The sequence below is a fragment of the Pelodiscus sinensis genome, chromosome 3, assembly GCF_049634645.1.
Source record: "Pelodiscus sinensis isolate JC-2024 chromosome 3, ASM4963464v1, whole genome shotgun sequence".
Lineage (NCBI taxonomy): Eukaryota > Metazoa > Chordata > Testudines > Trionychidae > Pelodiscus > Pelodiscus sinensis.
The window spans coordinates 28,670,640-28,697,121 of NC_134713.1; the positions used below are offsets into that span (position 1 = coordinate 28,670,640).

At 47.3% G+C, this 26,482-nt stretch overlaps 1 protein-coding gene across 4 annotated transcripts in view; it reads left to right on the plus strand.

Moving 5' to 3' along the window:
• The window catches only part of KIDINS220 (kinase D interacting substrate 220), a 194,369-nt gene that overhangs the window by 61,845 nt on the left and 106,042 nt on the right, over nucleotides 1-26,482 (plus strand). For all 4 annotated transcript variants that reach the window (XM_075923523.1, XM_006123619.4, XM_006123620.4 and 1 more), the window contains exon 21: nucleotides 15,147-15,291. In XM_075923523.1, the coding sequence (XP_075779638.1) occupies nucleotides 15,147-15,291 (145 nt within the window). The remainder of the gene's footprint in view (nucleotides 1-15,146; nucleotides 15,292-26,482) is intronic.

Consider the following 26,482-nt stretch of genomic DNA (forward strand, 5'->3'; position numbering starts at 1 on the left):
TGGTTGCTCATGACTATTCGAATTAGGTGTGCGCACTGCGTGCATCGCGTCTTCTGGAGTGTTTTCCCTAGCGATACCCGTAGAGCTGGCAGGGCGCCACCTGGAGCGGCGCCGCCATGACGGGGCATAAGTACCCCTGCTGGCGCTGCCCCACCTCAGTTCCTTCTTACCGCTCCTGACGGTCGTTGGAGCGTGTCTCTCTCCTTGCTTAGTTAATGGTTCCCATTTCTCTCTTAGCATTGTAAATAGTTCTATTTGATAGAACTTCGTCCTTTGTTCATCCTCCCTTTGGGGGTGAGGAATGCCAGGGCCGCAAGGCTTCAAAGCGTGCGCTGTCTGCGCAAAGTTCATGCCCAAAGGAGATCCACACGACAGCCGTCTGAAGTGTCTGGGTGAGAGCCACCTCACAGACGCCTGTAAGATCTGTAAGTCTTTCAAGCCACGCACTAAAAGGGAGAGGGTCTCTCGCCTAAAACTTCTCCTCATGGAGACGGCTTTACAGCCGGTATCCACTGGCCAGCCTATGGTGCACAGTGCACCGGCGTCCACGCGGGATGTCCTGCCTCGGGCCCGGGCCTCGGCGTCGAGAACCCGGCACCGGTCTCACTCTCCGGCATCGAAGAGGGCGAAAGTCTTGTGGGAGGTCCCCGTCTCGGAAGACCACGCCAACCCTGTACCGTGGTGCCGACTCACCAATGCACACATCCTCTGCGGTGTGGCATAAGCGAGTGGAACGCCCCTCCAGCCCAGGGCAATTGCCCCCGCACTGCCCGTCCACGCCGGATACCTTTGAGGTGGCGCAGAACCTCATCAGTCTCACCACCTCCCCTCTGTCGTCGGTTGAGGCGGAAGGGTCGAGGTCGTCTACGCCAGAGGCCATGCTGGCTCTGGCTTCGCGTCCGCACCGGCATGACTGGCAGGCTCAGGCCCCTTACACGTCGGGACCGTCCCTCACGGGACCAGTACCGATTGCCTCGGCATCGACGCAGTTCTCGATGCCGGCTCCTAAGCCTCACTCAGCATCTGACTGGGCTTGACCCCCATCGGTGTTGGGCTCTCTCCTGGCCCCTCGTTTGGCTGCACCAGTGCCGTACCACCCTAGCCTTGTGTCACCGTCCACGGCACCGTCGCCTTCGACTCTGGCTCAGAGCACCCTTCCGGGACTGTGCCCCCAATCGTCGGCAACCGGCTGTTCGGCACGGACCATATGGACCTTGCTGGTGTCCCAGCCGACGATGATGTCATCCTCTTCGGGATTTGCCTCAGCACCGTCATGCTCTGCACCGGTGATGCAACCTGCACCGGGACTGGGTCTCCCGGCACTGCTTTTGGCACCAACAACCCTTTCGGCACCAGGCCTGGGCCGCAACAGCCACCGGCACTGGCATATCCCCGCCGTGTACATGCCGGCAAGCCCGAGTCCATGGCCAGGTTTGCCCCTCCGTCAGTTACAGGTCACTCCTCGTCGGTGCCTCCCTGGTCAGAGTCCGATTATTCGTCAGATTCCGATGCGACATCCCTCAGGTCGGGGTCTTCGGGAGCCTCTTTGGCCCATAGATCCCATTCCCAACATCGACGTGACCATTCACAGGTGCAGCAGACTTGGCCGCCGCATCTGTGGTGGCCTTTCTGGATGCTGTGGGCGTACCACCAGTGGCAGGGGCCCGTGCACCCCTCTGTGGTGTCGGACGCTTCGGGTCACCGAACGCAACCATCAGTGTTGTTGTCGTGACCTTCTCCTTCTCCCCAGAGGCCGCCTACATCAGATCTTGCGGCACAGGTACAGGCCCCGGTGCCGGAAACGTGCCCGCAGGCGGTGCCCTATGTCCAACCGGTACCGCACGCGGCTCCTGCGGTAGGTCCGGCACCGATACAGGAGTCATGGTCATTATCGTCTCCTGACGAAGCCCTGGCGGATCCTGCATCGGCCCTGCCTACTATGGATGCCCGAGCGCATCAGGAACTGCTCCGGCGTCTGGCTTCAAACCTGGGTGTCCTGGTAGAGCCTGTCGTGGAGGACACCGATCCGATGAGGACACCTTTCGGATGACGCGCCCGCCCGTTTAGCTTTGCCACTTAATAAAATGGTGGCAAAAATTACCAATGCCCTGTGGCAAACACCGGCGACTCTGACCCCTACCTTAAAAGTGTCGAGAGGCGCTACTATGTTCCCCAGTCGGGGCATGAGCACTTGTACTCCCAGCCTGTCCCGGGGTCCTTGGTCGTCCAAGCAGCGGCTCAGAGGGAAAAGCTCCCCCAGCCGGGGCCGTCCCCGAAAGCTAGGGAACTCAAGCGCCTTGACATAATGGGCCGAAAAGTCTACGCCACTGATGGGGTGTAGCTCCGCATCACTAATCAGCAAGCGATGCTAAGTCATTATGCTTTTAATACCTGGCAGGCCATGGATAAGTTCAAGGATAAGCTCCCTGCCGAGTCCCATCAGGAGTTTGCGGCCATGACCTGTGAGGGTAAGGCCATCGCCTGTACAGCCCTCCAGGCTTCCTTGGACGCGGTTGACTCTGCAGCTCACACCATGGCGTCAGGTGTGGTGATGCGCCGTGGTGCCTGGCTGCAAGTGTCTGGAATACCTCCTGATGTCCAGTCTACTATCCAAGATCTGCCTTTCGATGGCAAGGCATTATTCTCGGAGCATACGGACTCGAGGCTCCATATGCTCAAGGACATGAGGTCTACCCTTCGGTCCTTGGGGATCCACACACCGGCTCCTCAGCGTGGTCAGCTGCCCTACAGACAGCAGGGGAGACCGTAGTCCCAGAACCCCTGTGGGGAATACTGGAGATGCCGTCCTCGTGCTTCCGGTGGGAGTATGGGGACGGCTGCGGGCTCCTCGGCCTCAAGGGGTCGTAGGCGCCGCCCGAGAGGGGACAACTCCCGTGGGGTTGGTCAAGGTCCCTCCCAACAGCACAAACAACAATTTTGACAGGCTCCCAGAGAGTCTCGCACCAGCCTTTCACCCTGGCCCCCTGTTTGGGGCCAGGTTATCCCGGTTTGCTCAAGCCTGGGCAAAAATCACAAATGATGCCTGGGTCTTAAACATAGTCAGGGGTGGCTATACCTTCCCTTTTTGGGGCTCGCCCCCTTCCGACCCTCCTTCCCCATCCCTTTTCAAGGACACTTCTCACGAAGACACCCTACGCCAGGAGGTACTGACGCTCCTCCAAAAGGGGGTTCCACCGCACCTGGAGGGCAAGGGTTTTTACTCCCGATATTTCTTAGTCCCCAGACCCAAGGGCGGGGTCTGTCCCATCTTAGATCTACAGGGCCTTAACAAGGTGGTCGCGAAATCCAAATTCAGAATGGTAACTGGCTTTTGTCATTCCGGTTCTACAGTTAGGAGACTGGTACGCCACTCTCGATCTCAGGGATGCTTACTTCTGTGTGGCAGTAAGACCCAGCCACAGGAGGTTCCTCCATTTTATTGTGTCCCGGTGCCACTTCCAATTTGCTGTGTTTCCATTTGGCCTTTCTGCAGCACCCAGGGTTTTTACAAAATGCATGGCAGTCGTGGTAGCGTTCCTCCGCAGATCAGGGGTGCACGTGTTCCTGTAACTAGACAACTGGCTAATTGATGGTCGTTCCTATGAACAAGTAGAGACCAACGTGTCCCTCACAAGGATCCTCTTCGTAAGGCTAGGACTCATGCTGAACGAGGAAAAGTCATGGTTGACCTCAGCGCCTCGAATTCGTGGGTGCCTTCCTGGACGCCAGGTTGGCAAGGGCGCTTCTCCCCAGGTCCAGGTTCCAGGCCATAGTGGAGCTCATCTCTGAATTAGCTCAGTCCCCCATCACGGCTGCCAGGATCTGCTCGAGGTTGCTGGGACACATGGCGGTGTGTACGTACGTGGTCTGCCATGCCCAGATGAGGCTCAGACCTCTACAGGCTTGGCTGGCAAGGGCATTCAGTCAATCCAGGGGCCACTGGGACACGGTTCTTATGGTGCCCCCAGAGGTAATAGTTTTGCTGCAATGGTGGACTCAAGAGTCTGTGGTGTACAGCGGGGTCCCCTTCTCTGTACCTCCCCCCTTGCTCACTCTGGTCACGGATGCCTCGGACCTGGGTTGGGGTGCACACCTGGGGTGCCGCAGGACCCAGGGTCTGTGGTCCTCTGCAGAGCGCGCTCTGCACATAAATGTATGGGAGCTCAGGGCAGTCAGGAGAACGTGCAAGACCTTCCTGTTAAAGCTCTCTCACCGCTCTGTTCTAGTCCGTCTGGACAACATTGCAGCTGTTTTTTTACATCAACAGGCAGGGGGTGCCCGGTTGCCTCCCCTCTGCTGCGAGGCCCTGAGCCTCTGGGAACTGTGTATACAGCACAACATAACTTTGCAGGCAGAGTACCTGCTAGGTGCAAAAATTTACTAGGTGATGTTCTGAGCAGGTCCCTTGGAGCCCACGAGTGGTCTCTCAAGGACTCGGCCCTTCATCAGATCTTCCGCAGGTGGGGCTATCCCCTACTAGATCTGTTTGCCTCGGCATGCAATACCAAGTGTCAGAGTTACTGCTCCCTGTTGGGTCTGGGGGAGCACTCCTGCGGGGATGCCATGATGGTCACGTGGCCGGCGGGCATCCTTTATGCTTTCCCCCCATTCCCTCTAATTCCCAGGGTTCTGACCAGGGTCAAGACCTTCAGGTCCACGGTCAACCTGATAGCCCCCAGGTGGCCCAGACAATTCTGGTTCCCCATACTGGTGGACATGTCCACCAAGGAGCCTATAACACTCCTGCCAGCCTGGGATCTCCTAACCCAACTGTGGGACGGGGGGCCCATGGTTCACCCGAATCTCAAGACTCTACACCTAACGGCCTGGTTTATCTATGGTTGAACCAACCAGAAAGGGAATGTTCCCAGGAGGTACAGATGGTGCTCTTAAGTAGTAGGAAACCTTCTTCTACCAGACGGTCGTACGCTGCTAAGTGGCGGCGCTTCTTGTCCTGTGCGTCCCAAAGGGGAGTGCACTCGTCCTGTGCCCCTGTTCCGTCCATTCTGGAATATCTTTTTGAACTTGGGTCTGGTGGCCTCTCTATCTCTTCTATCAAAGTCCATGTGACATCTCTCTCCGTCTTCCATGTTGGTTCAGCAGGAGTTTTCTCTGTTTTCTGACCCTGTGGTCAAAAGGTTCCTTACGGGTTTGGATAAGTTGTATCCCTCGGTTAGACCCCCTCTCCCCGCTTGGGACCTCAATCTTGTGTTGTTTAGACTTATGTCGCCCCCCCCTTTGAGCTGCTGGCTTCGTGTTCTTTGAAGCACCTCTCCTGGAAGGTTGCATTCATTCTGGCCATTACGTCGGCTCGCAGGGTTTCTGAATTGAGGGCATTGACTATAAATCTGCCCTATGTGGTATTTTCTGACAATAACATGAGGCTCCGCCCCCATCCAACTTTTCTCCCCAAGGTGGTATCACCTTTTCATTTGTCTCAAGAAATGTATCTCCCGGTTTTCTTTCCAAAACCCCATGCCTCCCCCAAGGAGCAGGTGCTCCATTCCCTAGATGCTAGGCGTGCACTAGCCTTTTATATTGATAGTATCAAACCCTTTCACAGGTCCCAGCAGCTGTTTATTGCTGTCACGGACAGGGTGAAAGGGCTCCCCATTTCAACTCAGAGGTTGTCCGACTGAGTCGCAGGGTGCATCAGGGAGTGTTATGTCCTGGCCGGGAAGGTCCCGCCCTGGATTACAGCTCACTCTACCAGGGCACAGGCGTCCTCTGTAGCTTTTGGGGCACAGTTTCCAATCACTGAAATTTGCAGGGTGGCCACGTGGTCGTCACTCCATACCTTTACGGCACACTACGTGCTGGCACAGCAGGCCAGGGAGGACGCAGGGGTGGGCTCTGCAGTCCTCAGCTCTATATTGTAAATGTTTGGTTTATCAGTGTCACATTGCACTTTATACAATTTTTTCTGTGTTCGCTTGGTTGAATAAATTTTTTTGGGTTCAACTTTTCGTGGACTTTTCTGTCTGACTGCTCCGACCCCTCCTCCTTGAAGTGGGATTAGCTTGGAAGTCACCTAATTCGAATGGACATGAGCAACCACTCAAATAAAAGAACGCTTACTTACCTGTAACTGTTGTTGTTCGAAATGTGTTGTTCATGTCCATTCAACTCCCACCCTACCTCCCCTTCGTCGGAGCATCCGGCAAGAAGGAACTGAGGTGGGGCAGCGCCGCCTGGGGTACTTATGCCCCGCCATGGCGGCACCACTCCAGAGGGCACCCTGCCGGCGCTACGGTTACTGCTAGGGAAAATGCTCCGGAAGACGCAGTGCACGCGGTGCGCACACCTAATTCGAATAGACATGAGCAACACATCTCGATGAACAACAGTTACAGGTAAGTAACCATTCTTTTTTCCGGTTTGTCCCAATGGGTTCCTAACAGGTCCTCTACTCCAGCGATGATGATACACTTTTGTCTGCATGCGTACATACATTTGCTTCCCTGTCTAAAGTGTTAACCCTGTACACTTGAGTTAACACAACAGACTCCTGAGAGAGTCCCCAGAGACCACAAATTAGATAAGGATCAAAATCATCCAAGCAGGTTTATTGCCAAATGATATACATTAACAGTTGTTAGCAGACAGACTCAACATTAAGCTGCTGTGCGTTCTGTAAGCCATGGCAATGTACCAACACTTATAAAGTTCACAAAGCACCTCCCCCCCCCTCCAAAGGTCAGTTGGTGCTCACCCTTTGGGTTGCCTTTTTATAGACAGGTACAAACAAGTTACATCACTTCTTACATATCAGGTTGCTACCCTCTGTTACCTAGTTACCACTCCTGACCTTGCAGAATGGTGGCTTGCTTACTATTCTTCATGCTGTCAATTTTGACCCGGTCCTGAACCTAGGTTGGTAAGTACATTAGATTTTGGGGAGTCAATTGATACCCTTGGTCACATCCCAGAACCCTGCACTCCAGGGCCCTATGTCACAACTGCCTTCACCCAAACTCCCTCCCAGACTCCACTCTCCCTCTTTTACCTCAGTCCCTTACCCCAAGCTCCATTCTGCAACCAACCTCCATCCTAGATCCCGCACTACCTCCATTAATATGGAATAGTGCAGCCCTCGACTACTTTCCAAAATCTTGGATTGCTCCCCTGTCAAAAATTATTGCCCACCCCAATCTACAGCTCTCATAGGCACATACATCTTGAATAATAATCATTACTGCACAAGGTGAGTAACTTCTTCCCTTCACTGCTCCCACAAATGAGCAGAGTTCTTCTATCCCACTTGCAGAAAATAAATTAATTTTTAATTCATTACCCAGAAAAGCAAAAAATGAATTACTAGCACACTGTGTTGATCTCTCTCTCTCTCTCCTGTTTCCTGTATAATATTTTTCATAAAGTAATTCCTCATTTAACACGTGCCCGCTTAACACATTTTTGTGATAGCACGATATTTTTTAGGGAATGTTTTTTGAATTACATGACCATCCTCGGGAAAACATGATTTCCTCAGCTGGCCCATTGCCGGCGGCTGCACGGGGCTTCCCCCTCTCCTTGCAAAGCAGCAGAGGGTTCACCGCTTGCCTCGCTGTTCCTCAGCAACCCTCCTCCCCCTCGCCAGACGCAGTGCGGGTCCTGGCAGACCCATCACAGGAGCATACTCCCAACCCAATCCCCCTCCCCTCCCCTCTCCTCCCCTTCCCTTTCCCAGAGCCAAACACCTCCCATCCCTGCTGTAACCCAGTCCCTTTTCTCCCCCAACCTTATGTTCCAGTCCCAACAGACACCACCGCTTGAAACGCAACCCTCACCTTTTCCATTATTTTCTATGGGAAAATTAACCCCTTATAACACGTTTTCACTTAACATGATAATTTTCTGAAACATATCTATAGTGTTAAATGAGGAATTACTGTATTTATGATTTGTTAAAATTTTTCTAAACACAACAAATATAACAAAATACCAGATTCATCGAAATACACAAAGTAAATAGTTAGGAAAAAAGGATGGCAGAGGAAGAGACAAAATTGTTTTCATGGTCTACATCAGGGGTCTCCAAACTTTTCAGCCCGAGGGCCGCATTAACTATCAAACAGCAGTTCGGGGGCCGACTACACACTTGAGGTCCAAATAAAAAACAATCAAAACATGGATGTTGTTTTTAATTATGTATTTAATATTATTTTATTCAGTTATTATTTAATAACACATTCATACACTACACATGAACACCTGTATTAGTGTGAATGGTGAAATTGTTTCCTGGATGCCAAAATAGCAGACATTTCTGGCTTTAGATTTGTTGTCCCTAACATCAACAGTGACCTGAGATTATCATCGGACAAGTTTGTTCTCAAATTGTTCTTCACGTATTTCATTCTTGAAAATGTTTGTTCACACAGGTATGTTGTTCCAAAGATTGAAAGGTACCTTGATGCAAAAGTTTTGACATTAGGAAAGTCTTCCTTGGGCAAAAACTGGTAAAAACCCACCAGTCCTATTTTGAACTTGTCCCTAAGGAGGTCATTTGCTTGCAACTCAATGACTTCCAGCTGCAGTTCATCTGGGCAACTGGCCACATCTGCTTCAAATGGGTTTTGAAACAATCTCACTTCTTCTGCCTTTGAATCCAAAAAGGTCTCCACGGGCCGGATGAGAGGGCCTCGCGGGCCGCATCCGGCCCCCGGGCCGTAGTTTGGAGACCCCTGGTCTACATTATCATAGATTGCTAAAAATCATCCAAAATTGCTTTGAATTTTTTCAGGTGTTCCTTTCTTGCAGAATGCCAGTTGTTTGATAGCCATGTCACAAAGGCAGGCATCAGTGGGAGTCAATTTCTCTATTTTTTTCAGGTTTAATTTTTTAGTGACCAAAAGCTGCATGAAAGGACCATGCCACCTTGTTATAATGTAATCTCCAAATAGCAGAAATACATTTCAGAATGAAACTTATGGAAATGGCTCCAGTTTACCAACCAGTCTCAAACTATTCCTTTGTCCCATATCATACTGTGACGTAGTGAGAGAACCTGGCTGGTTTCTATGCTGCTGGCTCTGGGGTAACCCCCACTGCTGCCGTGGGTACCATGACCCAGCAAAACAGGATGAGTCACTATGCAAAGGGATCTCTCAACCGGTATGGCCAGACACCCTCCATGGAGAGGAACAAAGGAAGGTGGAATGCTGCCCTGGCTGGAAGAGTGTTGGTTAGTTGCTGTCTGGGAGCATGGAGGAGACAGCCTAGGGAAAGGGGCTGGAGTTTAGGGGCCCAGTCTCCCCCATCTCAAGGGGGCCTGAGGCATCCTAGCCCAGCTCTGTGACCAGATTACATCTGTGCTGTGCTGTATCCTGGAGAGGCAATAAAATTCCTCTATTCCACGGGCTGGTGCAGTCTGTTTGTGCCATTTCAGGGTGCAGGAGACGGGGGACCCCCAACGCGCCGTCACACATACCAAAAAAGTCTTGATATAAGGACACTCTGAAAACATATAAGCTAATGTACATCAAAGAAGTTACATTTCCAACAGTGGTCAGCATTTATGAGGCCCATTATGGGTCCCCACATAGCTTAAAAGATACTTGAAAAAGTATCTTTAATTGAATAAGCCACTGTCTCAAGTCTGTAGTTGCTTTTTTAACATTAGATACAATTATGTTTCAATGATTGGAAATAGTTGCATATCTAGCTCTCTATTTCAGTTGATTTGCAAATTATCAGTCTTCGGTAGCATTTTTTTTGTGCCAGAAAATCATAAAAGGTTGCCATTGACCAGTAAGTATTTTCAATATAAGAAAAGTTCTGGAGGTTGTGGAGTTCCCAATAGATCTGGTCCCAATATATTTGCAAGTAAGTGCATTAACTGGAGGTATGTTCATGGTCTGGAGCAGGACAAGCCAAATTATTGCTGAAGATCTACACATCATTGTCAATGAGCTGTGACACATTCATAATTCCTGGCTCCATCATCCAGTCCCTTTACATCAAGATTACATTATAACAAGGTGGCATGGTCCTTTCATGCAGCTTTTGGTCACTAAAAAATTAAACCTGAAAAAAATAGAGAAATTGACTCCCACAAAAATGCTTGGCTTAACAACTGCCTCCTAAACAATTTCTGTGTGATGTGTGCCAGAGCTATGAATGACAGTTCTTTGATTCATCAAAAGTAAAGGTGTTCTTTTGAGTTTTTTTGCCTTAATTTAAAAAGTAGTTTTCTCAAGAGTATGTGAGAAAATGGATGAAATGTAACTTTTTGAAGAGCCAGACGAATGTGGTGACAGAAGTTTTAAATGGTTGTTCATGAAAAATAACATAGAATTGCATTTTTGTCATTCCTAATTGTGGTATGAAAAACTCTGCTGCTGTTTGTAAATCATATTAATGTGACTTATTAGAAATCACTAGAAGTTTTATCTAGTATCACTTGGATTCTTAACTCAATTAATTTTTGTTTCTTGGAAAATAAAATGAAAATGTACCTGCTTCATTTCAATCATTGCTATGGGATGGGGCTGGTGATGAGGAGGTTCAGTACACCGGCTGCCCTGTCGTACGACGATTATCCCAGCCTTCTCTCACCACAGCCACTCGGGATCTGGTGAGAAGCGTCTTTTCATGACTGATGTAGTTGAAAGGTGCATGTTCCCCAGCTTGAGCAGGTCTAAGTTCTTCTTCGAGTGATTGCTCATGTCCATTCCATGTAGGTGTGCGTGCACTGCGTGCATGTGTTGTCAAAAGATTTTTCCCTTAGCGGTACCCCTTGGACTAGCAGGGGAGCTCTGTGGAGTGAAGTATCAGAGGGGTAGCCGTGTTAGTCTGAATCTGCAAAAGCGGCGAGGAGTCCTGTGGCACCTTATAGACTAACTGAAGTGTAGGAGCATAAGCTTTCGTGGGCAAAGACCCACTTCGTCAGATGCATGTGGAGTGGTTGACTATATTGGCTAATATATACCCCTGCTGGCCCTTTACACCCTCCATTCCTTCTTTCCACTCCTGACGGTCATTGGAATGTGCTTTGCTCTTACTTTGCAAGCACCTCTTAGCTGTTCTCACCTGGTTTTTGTAGTGTTAGTTGGTGTTTTTCTAGCTGATTGTTTTCATCTTGTTGTAAATAGTTAAGTGTTTAATAGTTACTTAAGCGAGGAGCTCGGCTTTGGGCCCTGGTGTGTGGCAGGGCATGCTCGGCCCCCAAGGCTTCAAGCCCTGCATGAAGTGCCAGAAGCTTATCTTCTGTGGGGATCCCCACAAAGCCTGGCTCAAGTGCAGGAGTGGGCAATAATTTTTGGTGGAGGGGCCACTCCAAGATTTTGGAAAGTGGTCAAGAGCCACACTTTTCTGTAGAGGAGATGAGTGTAGAATGGAGGTTGCATGCAGAAAGGCACACAGGTAAGGGTGCAGGAGATGGTGTAAGGTCTGAGAGAGAGTTTGGCTGAAGGAAGAGGTTGTGACCTCGGTCAGGGTATTGGGATGTAGGGTCAGGGAAGGAGTATGGGTGCAGGAGAAGATTCTGGCCTGGAGGGAAGGACTCTAGGAGGAGGTGCAAAGTCTGTGGGGAATTGTGACATGGGAGAAGAGGAAAAGGGGGTGAAGACTACAGAGGGTTTGGGTGGTGACCCGATGCAGGGGATTGGGGTGCAGGGTCTGGGAGGGTGTTTGGATGCAGGAGTGTATTCTGGCCTGGGGGAGGGGTATAGGGTCTTCAAGGGTGTTGTGACCAGGGGCAGGCGGTGCAGAGGGTTTGGATGGTGACCTGGTGTAGGGAGTTGAGATGCGGGAGGGTCAGGGGTGCCAGAAGCAGGCTCTGACTGGGAGGCACTTACCTAAGCAAGCAGTTTTGCAGCACCCACAGGATAGGCTGGGTTCCCTGCCTGCTGCAGCTCCAGATCACTTTAAATTGCAGGCTTTTTACCTCCATGTGGTTCTTAGTTCTGGGAAGGGAAAAGAGGCTCATGCTGCCTCCATCCCCATGGCCAATCTCGCAGCTCCCATTGGCTTGTTGTTTCCAGCCAATAGAAGCTCAGAGATTGGCTGGAGTCAGTTCCTATTGGCCGGTTGTTTCCAGCCTGTAGGAGCTGAGGATTGGGCTGGAGGCTGGGAGATCACATGAAGCATCCGCCCCTCGCTGCAGAGGAGAGATCTGCATGGACTGTGCTTTAAACCGTGGCAGCTATATGCCTGAGGGTCCTGGCAGGGTCATCCACAGATTGGATCTGGTGGCTTGGCGGGCCAGATCCACCTTCTGGGCCATATTTTGCCCAGCCCTGTTCAAGTGCCTTGGAGAAGCCTGCCTTTCTGAGTCGTGTAAGATCTGCAGGGGCTTCAAGCCCCATACCAAGCAGGAAAGAGTCTTGCTTGAATATCATCCTCATGGAAGTGGGTCTTCATACAGCACTGGCATTGGATCTGACACCAGTGACCCAGAGCGCACCAGCTTTGGTGTGTGAGGCACTTACCCCCCTCGCATGCCTCCTTGGTACCATGAAGTCCTCCGCATCAATTTCAGTCTTCAGTGCCTCAGAAGAAGTGGAGATCTAGCCGGGGCAGGTCTTGCTAAGGGATATGCCATCTTTGTGCACTCTGGCGGGACATGTGGCACCGGCAGATGCAGCTCATGTGTCAGCACTGCTCCAGCCTGTGTTGGGATCCAAGTCCCATGGAGGACCTCCTGGAACCCTTGACGCCTGACACGTGGGAGACCATGAGGGACCTCATCAAGTTTAGGCCACAAGGGACCTCATTGAGCTTATTTTGTCTCAGACCCCAGTACTGGGCCCGGTGATGGAGTGTGAAGCCAGATGGCACTGTACTATGGTTATGGCACCAAGCACCTCAGTACTAGATGCAAGAGGGCACCAACAACTTTGATGCCATGTCTGGTGGCAGCACCAACTCTGGTTCTGACTCCAGCTCAGGCACTTGCACCAATGCAGGTGGCCCATGTGGCACCTTCCCTGTCATTGGGCCCTCTTTCTATTGGCACTTCGGCATTGGGCGACACCGCTTCCCAATATCCCACTGCCTCCTCCTCGGCACTGAGGGAAGCCGGAGTTCATGGCTCAGCACACCTGTAGTTGGAGGTCTCTGGTTGTTACCATACCATCCTGATCGACCTCCATATACTCCACTGATTCAGGAGCAGAGTCTGCCATGCCATCGTGGGACACTAGGTCGAGGTCGCAGCACCTAATTTGCTCCCAGCACCAGAGTATGTTGGCACAGCAGTAGCAGCTATCCTGGCCTCCACAGCCTATGCCTGTCCAGCTGGTGCAGCAGCAGGGGCAGGTCCCTCCCCAGTGGTTGTTTTGGACCTCCTGGATGTATCATCAGACCCAGGGTGTGGGCCCTTCTACACCCGAATCAGTTGATTCGGGGCAGAGTAGTCTCCCACGTGGCCCTTGATGCAGCTGATGCAGCAGCCCACACCATGGCTACAGGCCTAGTGTTGTGCTGCAGCTTTTGGCTGCAAGTGTTGGGAGTGTCCCCTGAGCTCCAGACTACCATTCAGGACCTCCCTTTTGAGGGACCAGCCCTAGTCTCCAAGCAAACCGACCATCATCTGCACAGCCTGAAAGACACCCGGGCCACCCTAAAATTGCTCGGAAACTTCAACTGTTCCAGAATGCGGCTGCTCAAGTTTTAACTAACATTAGTTATATGGAACACATTATGCCAGTGCTTCGGCAGCTGCACTGGCTTCCGGTATGTTTCTAGGCACAATTTAAGATTTTAGTTACCTATAAAGCCTTAAATGAGTTGGGTCCAGGGTATGTGAAGGACCATCTTCTCCCATATGAACCTGCTTGGGGATTGAGGTCAGCTGGGGATGCTTTGCTTCGTGTTCCCCCACTTGTGGAGATAAGATTAACATCTACGTGGAACAGGGCCTTTTTAGCTTTTGCTCCCAGGCTGTGGAATTCTCTTCCTCAGGATATTCGCATGGCGCCAACGCTAGTGTTGTCTCGGCGTCAGGCTAAAGCCACCTTTTTTACTCGTGTTTTTATTAATGTTTGAGTCTGTATGTATATTTTCTCCTCTCTATATGTTTTTAGATGGTTATGTCCCTCCGAGGTCTCATATTTTACATTCTCATATTTTAAATTTTTATATATATTTGTATTTTTTTTTGTTCTTGTAAGCCGCCTTGAATATTTTAAATAGAAAGGTGGGGTAAAAATATTTAAATAAATAAATATCCGGGCTCCAGAGAGCCACTCCCTCTCAGGCAGAAGTGCTCCCAGGCCTGCCCAACAGGATTTTTCCCAGTGCAGTGGGAGGAATGAGAACGAGAGAAACAATGGGCGCTGCTCCTTCCCTTCCTCAGATTAGGCCTCTCCAACAAGACCCAAGGGCCCCGTCATGGATTTTGAGCATGCACTTGAGGACAGCCTACTAGCCTCACCTCTTCAGTTCCCTTTCTACTATGCCTTGGAGTCCATCACCTTGGATTGGTGGATCTTAGGAACAGTAGGAAGGCGATATGCCCCTTCTTGCCCCCTCCCTACTACCCCAATGCCCTGTCCTTCGGGGACCCCCTCTCATGAGCATCTCCTGCTGGAGGAAATGCAGCAGCTCTTAAGTCCCCTGGAGTTCATGAGCAAGGATTTCCTGGTCCCCAAAGTGAAGCAGGGATTTTTCCTATCCTAGACCTCAGGAATCTAAACACCTTCATTGCCAGAGCCAAGTTCAAGATGGTGACCTTGGCTTTGATCATTCCTTCCCTCAATCTTGGAGACTGGTACGCTGCCCTTGATCCAAAGGCTGCTTATTTCCATAGAGGGAAACGAGGGGGAGGAGGGCCAGCAGGACAGGGTATATGTTAGCCGATAACACTTACCTTGCTTTAAGTTATGCTAAGAAGACCTGTATACTGAATTTGGCGGTCCTGACTTTTATCATGTAGGAGGAGTTATTGAACAGGCAGACTGACAAAATCAAATATATAGTAGATTTACAACATGTGTTGCTTATTTTTATTATTATTATAGTTTAGCAAGGAACTTTTTTCTGTGAAAAATTTTCATTGTATTAGAACACATCTGTGCCTTTTGCCAAACTTGTAAAAATAAGAATATTTTTAAAGTACAAAATGTGTAATGAGAAGCCCTTCAAGTATATACAATTTGGAGAAACTGACCATACTTTCTGGGTTTTTTTCCACTTACCAGGATACTTACCGAAGACGACAGATGCATCGGACTATAACCCGCCAGATGTCTTTTGATCTGACCAAGCTCTTGGTTACGGAAGACTGGTTCAGTGATATCAGTCCTCAGACCATGAGAAGATTACTCAACATTGTTTCTGTGACAGGTGTGTATGATGTGTTTAATTGTGCACTGTATGCAGTATGTTGTGGTTATTGGTCAGAATTACAGTATGCTCTCAGGATGCTGCAACTCTCTGAGTAATATTTAGTACCAAAAAGTCACAGAACATCATGATATAGAAATTTAAAATAAGTTGTGGTACTTTGTATGAGGCACTATTTAAAAAATGGTACAGGTTGGACCTCAAAACTCCCTCGTCTGGCAATGTTTTTGGACCATGGAGTCCTTACTGTGAGCCCCAGTGGCCAGCTGGCAGCTCGGAGCCCAGCAGTGCTGGGGCTGCAACCATGCCCAGAGCCCTGGTAGCACAGCTAGGGCTGCAGTAGCCCTAATAGCAGGGCCAGGGTGGCTAGGGCTGGCAGTGGGCAAGGGAGGCAGGCTGGGGGGGCCAGTAGCAGGTGGACTTTTCCTGGTTTGGCAAATTCTGTCCTTCAGGACTGGTCAGGTCCCAAGGGTGCCAGATCAGAGAGGTCCACCTGTTGTTGAAAAGGTAATGTATGTGAATGGCAAAATACATGCATTTGTTTCCAAGTGCTTTTTAAAAATTCCTTCTTCTAAGGTAAGATGCTTTTCTGGAATGCTAGCAGCTATAGCCAAAAAATGATTCAGTGTCTTCATGTCTCCAAAACCAGAACAAAACTGAATGTTTTCTTACAAAATTAAGAATAACTTGAGCATTTTGTAAATCTTAAAAAAAAAAAAGTCAGTCATTAACGTTAATGGGAGCCATTCGGCTAAAACCCTGGTGAAATGCATCAAAAACATATTCTCGTGTGTATGATACATTTAGACTGCATTTGACATGAAGAATGACATTCTCATAATTAAATTAGGGAAATATGGTCTAGATGAAATTACTATAAAGTGGATGCACAACTGGTTAAAAGTAGTTATCAGTAGTTTTCTATCAAATTGGGAGGGTGTATTGATTGGGCTCCCGAAGAGGTAAGTCATGGAGAGTACTATTCAATATTTTCATTAGTGACTTGGTTGATGAAATTGAGACTCTGCTTATAAAATGTGCAGATAATATCAGACTGGGACGGGTTGCAGGCACTTCAGAGGACAGGTTGAAAATTAAAATGACCTTTAAAAATTGGTGTGAATTCAGCAATATGAAATTAGGTAAAGAGAAGTTCAGAGTACTTCACTTAAGAGAGAAAAATCAACCACAAAATTGGGAATAACTGTCTGAGTTGGGCAGGCAAATACCAGCCCACGGGCTGGATCAAGTTTGGCAGGATTGGCTACTAATGGGCCCCCATCACTATGTTTACCTGCAAATCCGTAGGTATTGGCAATCACAAATCCTGTTGGCCTCAGATTTGCTATTCCTGGCCAATAGGAACAGTGAGAAGTGTTGTGGACCAGGATACCGCTTCCTGCAGCTCCCACCAGCTGGAAACCGTGATCCACAGCCAGTGGGAGCTGCGATTGCTGGTACCTATCACTGTGCAAGTAAATATAGCAGTGGGGTCCCTCCAGGATTTAACCCTGGTGGTCCAGATCCAGCCAACAAGCCAGTATTTGCCCCTTCTTGGTCTAAGTGGTAATACTGCTGAAAAGGATTAGTGGGTGTGTGTTACGGATCAGTTTCCCAACCTGACACATTCGTTGAGTGTAGAGACGTGGCTAGCAGAATAAACTCTGAAACCTGTCTCTCTAACTTCCAGAGACAAACTTGTCTGGTTTCAGTTTCTCTGAGATCCAAGAAAAAAAGATAACAAAACTTTGCTGCCACCACCCAAGTGTATTTAAAAAGATCTAAAATAAACATTTTCCAGAGAAGAGATCACTTGATGTCCTCCCTAAGGTAAAGCTATCCCCTCTGCCCCAACCTTCGTTTTACCTGGATTTAGGAAAACAAAAAGAGGGATTCTGCAGAGAATATTGGAGCTCTGCTTCTCCCAGGTAACTGCAATCTTAAGGACACAACAATCAGTCAATACCAGTTAATCAACAAAAAGGAAAACACTTTTATTATCAAAACAAAGCTACTGTTGCAAGCATAGTAAAAGACTGGGTGTTATATAGCCATGGAGTGAAATAGACTCAGGGGAAATCCCTAGGTTACAATTCTTAGTTACAAAGGAGAAAAACAATTAGCTATCTCAGATGTGATTTCCAACCCCCCAAACAAGGAAAACAATAAAACCTGAAGGACTATTTAAACTTTTCCCTACTTACATATTTCAAGAAGTCCATTCCTGGGAAAGCCTGTCTCCCTCCATACCTGAAAAAAACTTCTCTGATCTCAAAGAAGAGGGGGGGAACCCCCTCTCTCTGTTTGAAATTCCTGTCTGCATTTCACTGGCTGAATGCCATAGCCCCCTCCCTCAGGTGCATCTCCAGTTGCTTGTCCCTTACTTCAGGTAAGTCAGACTCTCCGTAGCAGCTCCTATTTATGACAGAGGGTTATTGTGCATCACAAAAAGCTTGAATGTGAATCATCAATGTGATGCAGCCTCCCAAAAAGGGTAACATGATTCTGGGGGAGTAATAGGAGTTTTATAAGACACAGGAGATTATTGTCCTGCTCTACTTGGCATTAGTGAGGACTCTGCTGGTGTACTGTCTCCAATTCTAGGCACCATAATTTAGGAAAGATGAGGACAAATTGGAAGGAATCCAGAGGAGAGCAGGAGAGCTATAAAAATTATGAAATATTTAGGAAACCTGGCAAAGGAGGAAAGGTTAATAAGATGCCTATTTTTAGTCTTGAGAAAAGATTAGAGATGGGGGGTGGGATGGGTTAGATGAACCTGATAACAGCCTTATAATATGTTAAAAAGCGGTTCTAAGAAGGTTGGTGATCAATTGTTCTCAATGTCCACTATAGATAGGATAAGAAATAATGCACTTCATCTTCAGCAAGGGAGATTTGGGTTAGATAATAAGAAAAACTCTGAGGGTAGTTAAGCTCTGGAATAGGTTTACAAGGAAGGCCTTGGGTTTCCTCATTGAAAGCTTTTAAAAACAAGCTGGACAAATACCTGTCATGGATGGCCTGTGTTTACTTGTCCTGTAATTCTGCAGAGGGCTGGACTTGAGGGCATCTTAAGGTCTCTTCCAGCCCTCCATTTATCTGATTATATAAATTAAATATATTTCCAGATTGTACAATATGATACAATGAAAAATGCTCACATTGCTATTATTTAAGGTGAACTGCAAGGAAAAAACAATAAAAAGGGTTTCTGTAATGTATAAAGAAGCCTCTTTTTTTTTAAACTCTTCTTGACTTTTATGTCAATTTTTGAGAGAACCATCTGAAAGATTAGTGGAAAACATCATCATTTAGGACTAGAACCTAGAGCTGCAGCCTTTAGTTGAGCAAGGAACAGATGATGTTCTTTGAATAGTGCCCCAAGGGTGCTCCACTCCAGGTCTGCATGTGCCCCACATGCTGTCAAATGGAGATCTCCAGTCCCACACTGAGATGATATAGGGCGGTGTGAGTGAAACACTCTGTTACTTCTCAACTGCCTCAGCCAGGGATGGAACTGCCCTGAGCGTGCCTCCACTTACTTTTTTTTTTAGTTGTCGATTTAATTTTAGACAAACAACACAATGATCTGTTACATAGATATATAAGATGGTGCTTGCTCCTCTTCCCTATGCTAAAAAGCCTTCCGTGTTTTCTACATATCTCACCACATCCACCTTCAGACATCATACTTACTGGGGGAGCAAAACAAGCTAGTGGATCAACTCAGCTGTTTGTTTGCCCTCCATATCTTCTACATATCTCACCACATCCACCTTCAGAATAATACTTAACCTAGCGGGCCAACTCAGCTGTTCATTTAATACCCACAAATGGACATTCAGGGTGGACATCACCTTTTCCACATTCCACAGACCTCTTTGTGACAGGGAGCAATGGGAAGGTTAGGGTTTCAAAATCACAGCCAAAGGTCCATAGTGGATGAGTTTCACATCTCTTGGTCAAGTAACTGTTCTGCACCTTCTCACCCTTCCCTTTTATACACAGGGTCCTTCTCAAAATCTGGCAGGACAGGGCATCACTCATCTTAGTCGCACCACTGTGTCCAGACAACACTTGTTCACCACATTGCTGAACCGATCAGTGGACAGGCTGCTGGTCTTGCCCATACTCCCAGTCCTTATCACCTAGGACCATGCCCATGTGCAACACCCCAACCAGGAGTTCCCCCACCTCATTGTGTGCAACTCCATGGCTAACTCAGCTCAAGCTATAGTGCTCGGACTTTGTCCAGGAAGTCTTCCTCAGTAGTCGTAAATCCTCTTCTTGGGCCACATAAACAACAAAGTGGAAGCATTTTCCACTTGGTCCAACCAACAAGGTTTCTTCCTGAAGCAAACTCCCATTCCCACCATCCTCTACTACCTCCTGCACCTAAACAACAAGATGTGTCCACCTGACAGCCATCTTGATGTTTCATTCAGGCAGTGGGGATTGATTTGTTTTTGGGAACCTCATGGTGGGGTGATTCCTCAGGGGACCTGGGCAGGTTATACCCTCACATCAAAGATCTGTTCCCTAAATGGAATCTGAAGCTCATCCTTCTTAACCTCCTTCAAATCCCTAGCTACTTGCCGCCTGTCCTATCTCTCTTGGAACATAGTCTTCTTGGTGGCCATAACTTCAGCCAAACGCAGTCTCTGAGCTCGCACCTCTCACATCGGAACAACTGTACACTGTTTTTTATAAGGAAAGGTGAAACTGCACCTTCACCTGTGTTCCTGCCTAAGGTGGTCTCACATTTCCGTATGAATGAGGACACTTTTTGCCAGTGTTTTCCCCAAAATCTCACACCAGCGATAGGAGAGAGCATTCACTTCCTTTGAGTCAGACACACACTTACATTCTGTGCTGAATGCACTAAACCATTCCACAGTCAATGCAATTATTTATTACAATAGTGGTACTATGAAGTGGGTGCATAATTGACTGGATAACCATTCTCAGAGAGTAGTTCTTAATAGTTCATAGTCATGCTGAAAGGGCATAACAAGTGGGGTTGCACATGGGTCAATTTTGGGACTGGTTCTGTTCAGTATCTTCATCAACGATTTAGATACTGGCATAGAGTGTTATGCTTATGAAGTTTACAGAGGATACCAAAATGGGAGGGGTTGTGAGTGGTTTGGAGAATAGAGTCAAAATTCACAACAATCTGGTCAAACTGGAGAAATGGTCTGAGATAAATAGGATGAAGTTTAATAAGGACAAATGCCAAGTATTCTACTTAGGAAGGAACAATCAGTTTCACACATACAGGCAGTCCCCGACTTATGTCGGATCCGCAGTTACGAACGGGGCTGCCCCAGAGTACACAGACTGTGGGACCTCGCGGTCCTGCCGCCCGTGTACTCTGGGGCTTTCTCTGCGTCTCCCTGGTCTGCAGACTTAAGAACAAACCTACAGTCCCTATCTTGTACGTAACCCGGGGACTGCCTGAACAGAATAGGAAATGACTTTCTAGGGTGGAGTGCCGCAGAAAAGGATCTAGGCGTCACAGTGGACCACAAGCTAAACATGAGTCAGCATATGAGAGGACAGCGTGACACTGTTGCAAAAAAAGCAAACATGACTCTGGGATGCACTAACAGGAGTGAGCAAGACACAAGAAGTAATTCTTCCACTCTGCTCTGCGCTGAATAGTCCTTAACTGGAGTGTTGTGTCTAGTTCTGGGAACAACGTTTCAAGAAAGACGTGGAAAAATTGTAGAGGGTCCAGAGAAGAGCAACAAAAATGAATAGTCTAGAAAACATGACTTATGAGGAAAGACTGAAAGAATTGGGTTTGTTTAGTTCGTAAAGGAGAAGACTGAAAGGAGATGTGACAGCAGTAAGCTATAATTCTTCATTAGATTCAGGGCATTAGGTTTGTGGTGGTGGTGGTGAGTATTTTTGTGGTTTTGTTTTGTTTTGTTTTTTTTGCTATAAGATATTTTCATGTAGTGATACACACATCTCAAAAACCCCCACAAAAAAACAAAAACCCTGCTTGGTATAGGCCAGAATAATTTTCAATACTGGTTGCTCCCTTTCTGAGTTTTCTTGGTTCTGAGAGCTTTCAAAAGTTTTAGCAGTGGTGGCTGCTTATCTTTTGTCAAGGGGCAGTTTTATTATTTTCTAGACCTCAATAATGAGCAGTTTGAGGGCTGGTCTTGCAAAAACAGTGCTATCATCCACTCAGAGGGCTCTTCCTGAAGTTGGGCCTTCAAACCAATGTAAAAAAAAATCCATGTTTGTTCTCATATGAAAAATGCAATTTATCATAGTGTCTTTAGATTTGTTGATGACCAGGACCACCTACCTTTCCTTTGACAGTCACAAGATCATCAAATCTAGTAAAGACTATTCACAGGAACACTCAGACCTCAGAAAGAAACTGCTTTCAACTCCTAGGTCATTTGGAGTTTTGGGAAAGCTGTAGTTTGGGTAATTATTCTAAGATGTCACCTATTCTTTTCTAGTTCTCAAATTCTCCAACCTAACAGAAGTCTAGATTTCAGTGTTCCTGATACTTTTATGGTAAAAAATATTTAAAACGTTTGATGTGAAACAATCAAAGAGCAAGAAGGAGTGCATGCAACACAATTTTGTCTTTGCATTTCACCATTAGCATCAAATTTCTGACACCCATAACACGTCCCCTGCCTCAGATACAAAAAGGAGTACAGAGAAAATCCAAACTAACGTGTACTCAGGCTTGATACAATGAAGTGTGTGTGTGTGTGTGTGTGTATAGATATAGATAGTTTTTGGTACAAGTAAGAGAAGTTACTTACCTTTACAACTTAATATACACTAAGGGAGTGTCTAGACTGAGTTTTTTCGAGAAAAGTGGCCTTTTTAAAAAAAAAAACTTCACCAGCATCTAGACTGCTGTCACGTTCTTTCAAAATTAAATTGAAAGAATGCGGCAGTTTTTTTGAAATCAGTAAACCTACTTTTACCAGGAAGAATGCCTTTTTTCAAAAGAGCTCTTTGAAAAAAAGGCATTCTTGACCACAAACAGGGCTTTTTCAAAAGTGTGTCCCCAGACTGCCTGGGTGCTCTCTTTCGAAAAAGAGGCTCTCTTTTGAAAAAATGGCTCTCTTTTTCAAAACCCTGGTGGCAGTCTAGGCGATCTCTTTCAAAAGAAGCTTTTTCGAAAGGCTTATAGTCTAGGTGTACCCTAAATATAAAATATCTTTATAACCTTTCTGTGAACTGAAAAAAAATGGTAAGGGGAAGGACCTATTTATTCAGAATAGGAAGTTTTTGAAAGTTTTTGCATATAGCAGCCGGTAGGATATGGGTAGACACATGCTGTAGTGAAAAGGAGGCAGTGTATAGCTACTGTTGCAGACCTCTGGCTTTGCCTGACAGTGGCTGGTGCTGCACTTCTGGGTGGTTAATCTTTGCCTTAGAGACTTGCTTTTGTTTTCAGTGTAGCCTCTCACCCTTTACTAGAGGCAAGGATCACACCCTGCTGAGCCACCTTCATCACAGGCCAGTCAATGGGTTTGGGGTGAAACCCTCCTTGATCCCAGTTGCCAGCCTTGGGGATATACTCTGCAGTGGTGAGGGGAAGGTTGGGAGGAACCAAGGCCCACCCATTTCTCCAGGTTCCGGCCCAGAGACCTTAAGGCAGTGACAACAGGCACTGTTTCCTCCACTACCAGTGTAGCATCCTATCATTGGATCTCTCCCGAAATTGATCCCTCCTAGTACCCTCTTCCTGGTATCTGACCCCATCCTTCTTGCTTCTCCACAGTGCAACTCCTCATTCCCAGTCCTTTGCTCCCCTACCCTCTCTGAAGGGAAGCCTTTTAACCTAGCCCCAGCTGGTCCTTAACAGGCTGCAAGTGCTTGGAATAGCCTGTGTTTGGCTCCAGGTGCCTGCCAGATTGTGCTGCAGCAGCCTCTGCTCTGTTCACTCAGGGAACAGTGGTCAGTATATCTGTGTTGTTTCAGACTATTATAACCAACTGGTGTTGGCTTGTCATGCTACACACAGCAGTGAATGGCTTTGGCAGAGCATAGGCAGAAGAGGAGGGCCTTTTCTCAATGCCTACACCCTACCAGAGCCTTTCCCCACTGCTGCAGCAGGGAAAAATTACAATGGAATTTTGCTCCTAGAGCCTTTCTGTGGAGTAAGGATGTTAATTTGTGGCTATCTGGTTAATTGTTTAATTGATACAATTTGTATTGACTACATGATTAGTTGATTAAGGCCACTCTGCAAAGCTGCAGCAGGTCTAGGAGCCACCCAGGCTCTTACTACATTTAAAATGCAGAGGCACAGCATCCACATGAGCTGAGACTGCTTGGTCCTGGCACACGCTGAGTCGAGCAGCCCCTGTTCACGGTGGCCAACCCTGTTCACTGAAAACAGGGGCTGCTGCAGGCTTCTGCCAGAGTAGCCTCTGTCGGAGGTGGCCAGGGCCGGCCATGAACAGAGGCTGCTCCATCATCCCTGTCTGTCAGGAACAGAGGCTACTCTGGCAGTAGCCCCTTTTGTGGAGGCCAGGACTGCCTCTGATACAGGCTGGGGGAAGGTGGAGCAGGTGGCACCATAGAGATGGTCTCCTGTTTCTCCCCCCACTGCTATCCCTATGCAGGCAGGTGTGGGGGGGGGGGGGGGGGAGAAGCAAGTAGTCGACACTCAAGTCGACTACCCATTAGGCTTATGCTTATCGAGTAGTCGACTTGTTGACTGCTTGCTTGCATCCCTGATGGGGCGAGAGGAAAAAGTTTAAGCAGTTTCTTGTGGCAGGGAACAGGTCCAGTATTTGGGAGCCATTGGTGCCTTTCTCCGCTGCCTTGACTGACTGTGAGGCTTTTCTGCTCTGACAGTGAACCAATACGTTGCTAGAAATAGCAGCATAGATGGGGGACTGTAGGTTTCCCACCCCAGTCTAAAGCATTTAGCCCTAAATGACTGTGATTTTAATGATGAGAACATTCGTTTTTTAGAAAAATTGCATTTGTAGACAAGTTGCTAATATTAGTATTTCCATTGCATAAAAATGAGATGAAATGTGGTATTAACCTTTTAAAAGATAGTCAATATTAAGTATTTACAAATGTGACTTTCATGTACTCTTTGCTTATATAGATTTTTCTTATATTTAGCATAAATATTTAATACCAAAATATGAGTTCATTAGGTAGCGTTGGCAGTATAAAATTAGGAAAATTAATAATTGCAGATGTGTCAAGCTACCAGGGGAGTATTTTGATGCTGGCAGACAGGCATACTTCTTGGTGTGCAGATTAGGAAAGTAGTTTCCTATTTATAAAAAGATCCTTTTATTAAAAAAATTCCTAATTTTAAGTTTTAGAGCATGTTGAATTTCTATATAAAATTAAACTATATTTTCTTTGGTCTCATCAGACAAGCTTTTCAGGTTTTTGTTGGCGATTTTCTTGTTTATAGTATAATATCATTCAACAGGAATGTTACATTAAGTATTGTGTATAAGATATATGGAATCACAGCAGGTGTTAGTCCAGTCTTTGTTTACAAACCACCAATTGGGGGATTATAGTAGAGTAAAAAAGTAGTCAAATAGAACTACTCTAGCTCTGCCTTTTTAAATGCAGTAAAAGCTACTGGGAGCTGGGAGGGTGGGGGGAAGCAGTGTAACCTGTCTGGGCCCGGCATGGCTTCTCTCCTAGGGTATGTCTAGACTACAGGCTTTTGTCAACAGAAGTTTTGTTGACATATACGTCGAAAAAGCTTCTGTTGACAAAGAGCATCTAGACTACATCCAGTTCTGTCGACAAAGCAAGTCGCTTTGCCGACATGACAGTGTAGACGCGAAGGACAGTGTAGATGCAATAATGCCTTCTGTCGAAAGAACTCTGTCAACAAAAGGCGTTATTCCTCGTAAAATGAGGTTTACAGCCGTTGACAAAACTGCTGAGTTCTGTTGACGTTATGTTGACAGAACTCAGCGGCAGTGTAGACTCAGGTATAGTTTTTTCGACAAATCCCTGTAGTCTAGACACACCCTTTGATCTCACTGAGTCCTGTGCTGTTATCTGCCTTTTAAATGTAGTAAGAGCCACCGAGTGGCAGAACTGTAGCAGGGGTAGCGAGCACATTATCGACTAATCGATTAGCTGATTATCCCCAATTTAACATACCTAGATTATACAATCTTATATTCAAGAACTTAAGTATCCATGTAGTTAGATTTTATTTCCTAATATCTAAAGTAAATCCTCGTTAGTGCAGATTAAGTTGATTACTTCATATCCTTTCATCAATGGATATAGAATCATAGGACTGGAAGGGACCTTGAGAGGTCGTCTAGTCCAGTGGTTCTCAACTGGGCTATTCAGAGGCCTTCCAGGAGGTACATGAACTTATTTAGATATTTGCCTACTTTTCCCAAGTCTACTTAAAAAAAACCTTGCAAAATCAAAACAAACTAAAATTGCACACCAATTACTTGTTTATGCTGCTTTATATAGTATATACTGAAATGTAAGTGCAGTATTTTTATTCCAATTGATGTATTTTATATGATAAAAAGGAGAAAGTAAGTAATTTTTTAAGTACCGTATTTTCCGGCGTATAAGACGACTTTTATGCTAAAAAACATCCCCCAAAAATCGGGGGTCGTCTTATACGCCGGGTATACAGGCAGTCCCCAACTTGCAGGTACGAACGGGGCTTTTCTCGCCCCGGAGGACACAGACCGCGGGACCTCGCGGTCCCGCCGCCCGTGTACTCCGGGGCGAGAAGCTGCTCCGCGTCTCCCTGGTCTGCAGACCATGAAGACGCGGAGCAAAGCCGCAGAGGGGCTCCGGCAGTGGGGCAGCCCAGGCGCACCGCGGCTGTCCCGCTGCCGGCGTCCTCAGAGGCTTTGCTCCCGGTGTCCCTGGTCTGCTGGAGACGGTCCCAGCAGACCAGAAGCACCGGGAGCAAAGCTGGGGAGGCGGAGGGGCTCTGGGGCGCTGCCGGTTTGCCTCTTAAGGGGGGGTAGTCTTACACGGTGAGTATAAGACGAAAACCTATCTTTTAACTAGAAAATTAGGGGGTCGTATTATACGCCCAGTTGCCTTATACGCCGGAAAATACGGTAATGGTGTGGACACTTTTTTTATATTTTTATTTCTGATTTTATAAGCAAGTAGTTTTTAAGTGAGATGAAACTTACAGTAAGCAAGACAAATCAGACTC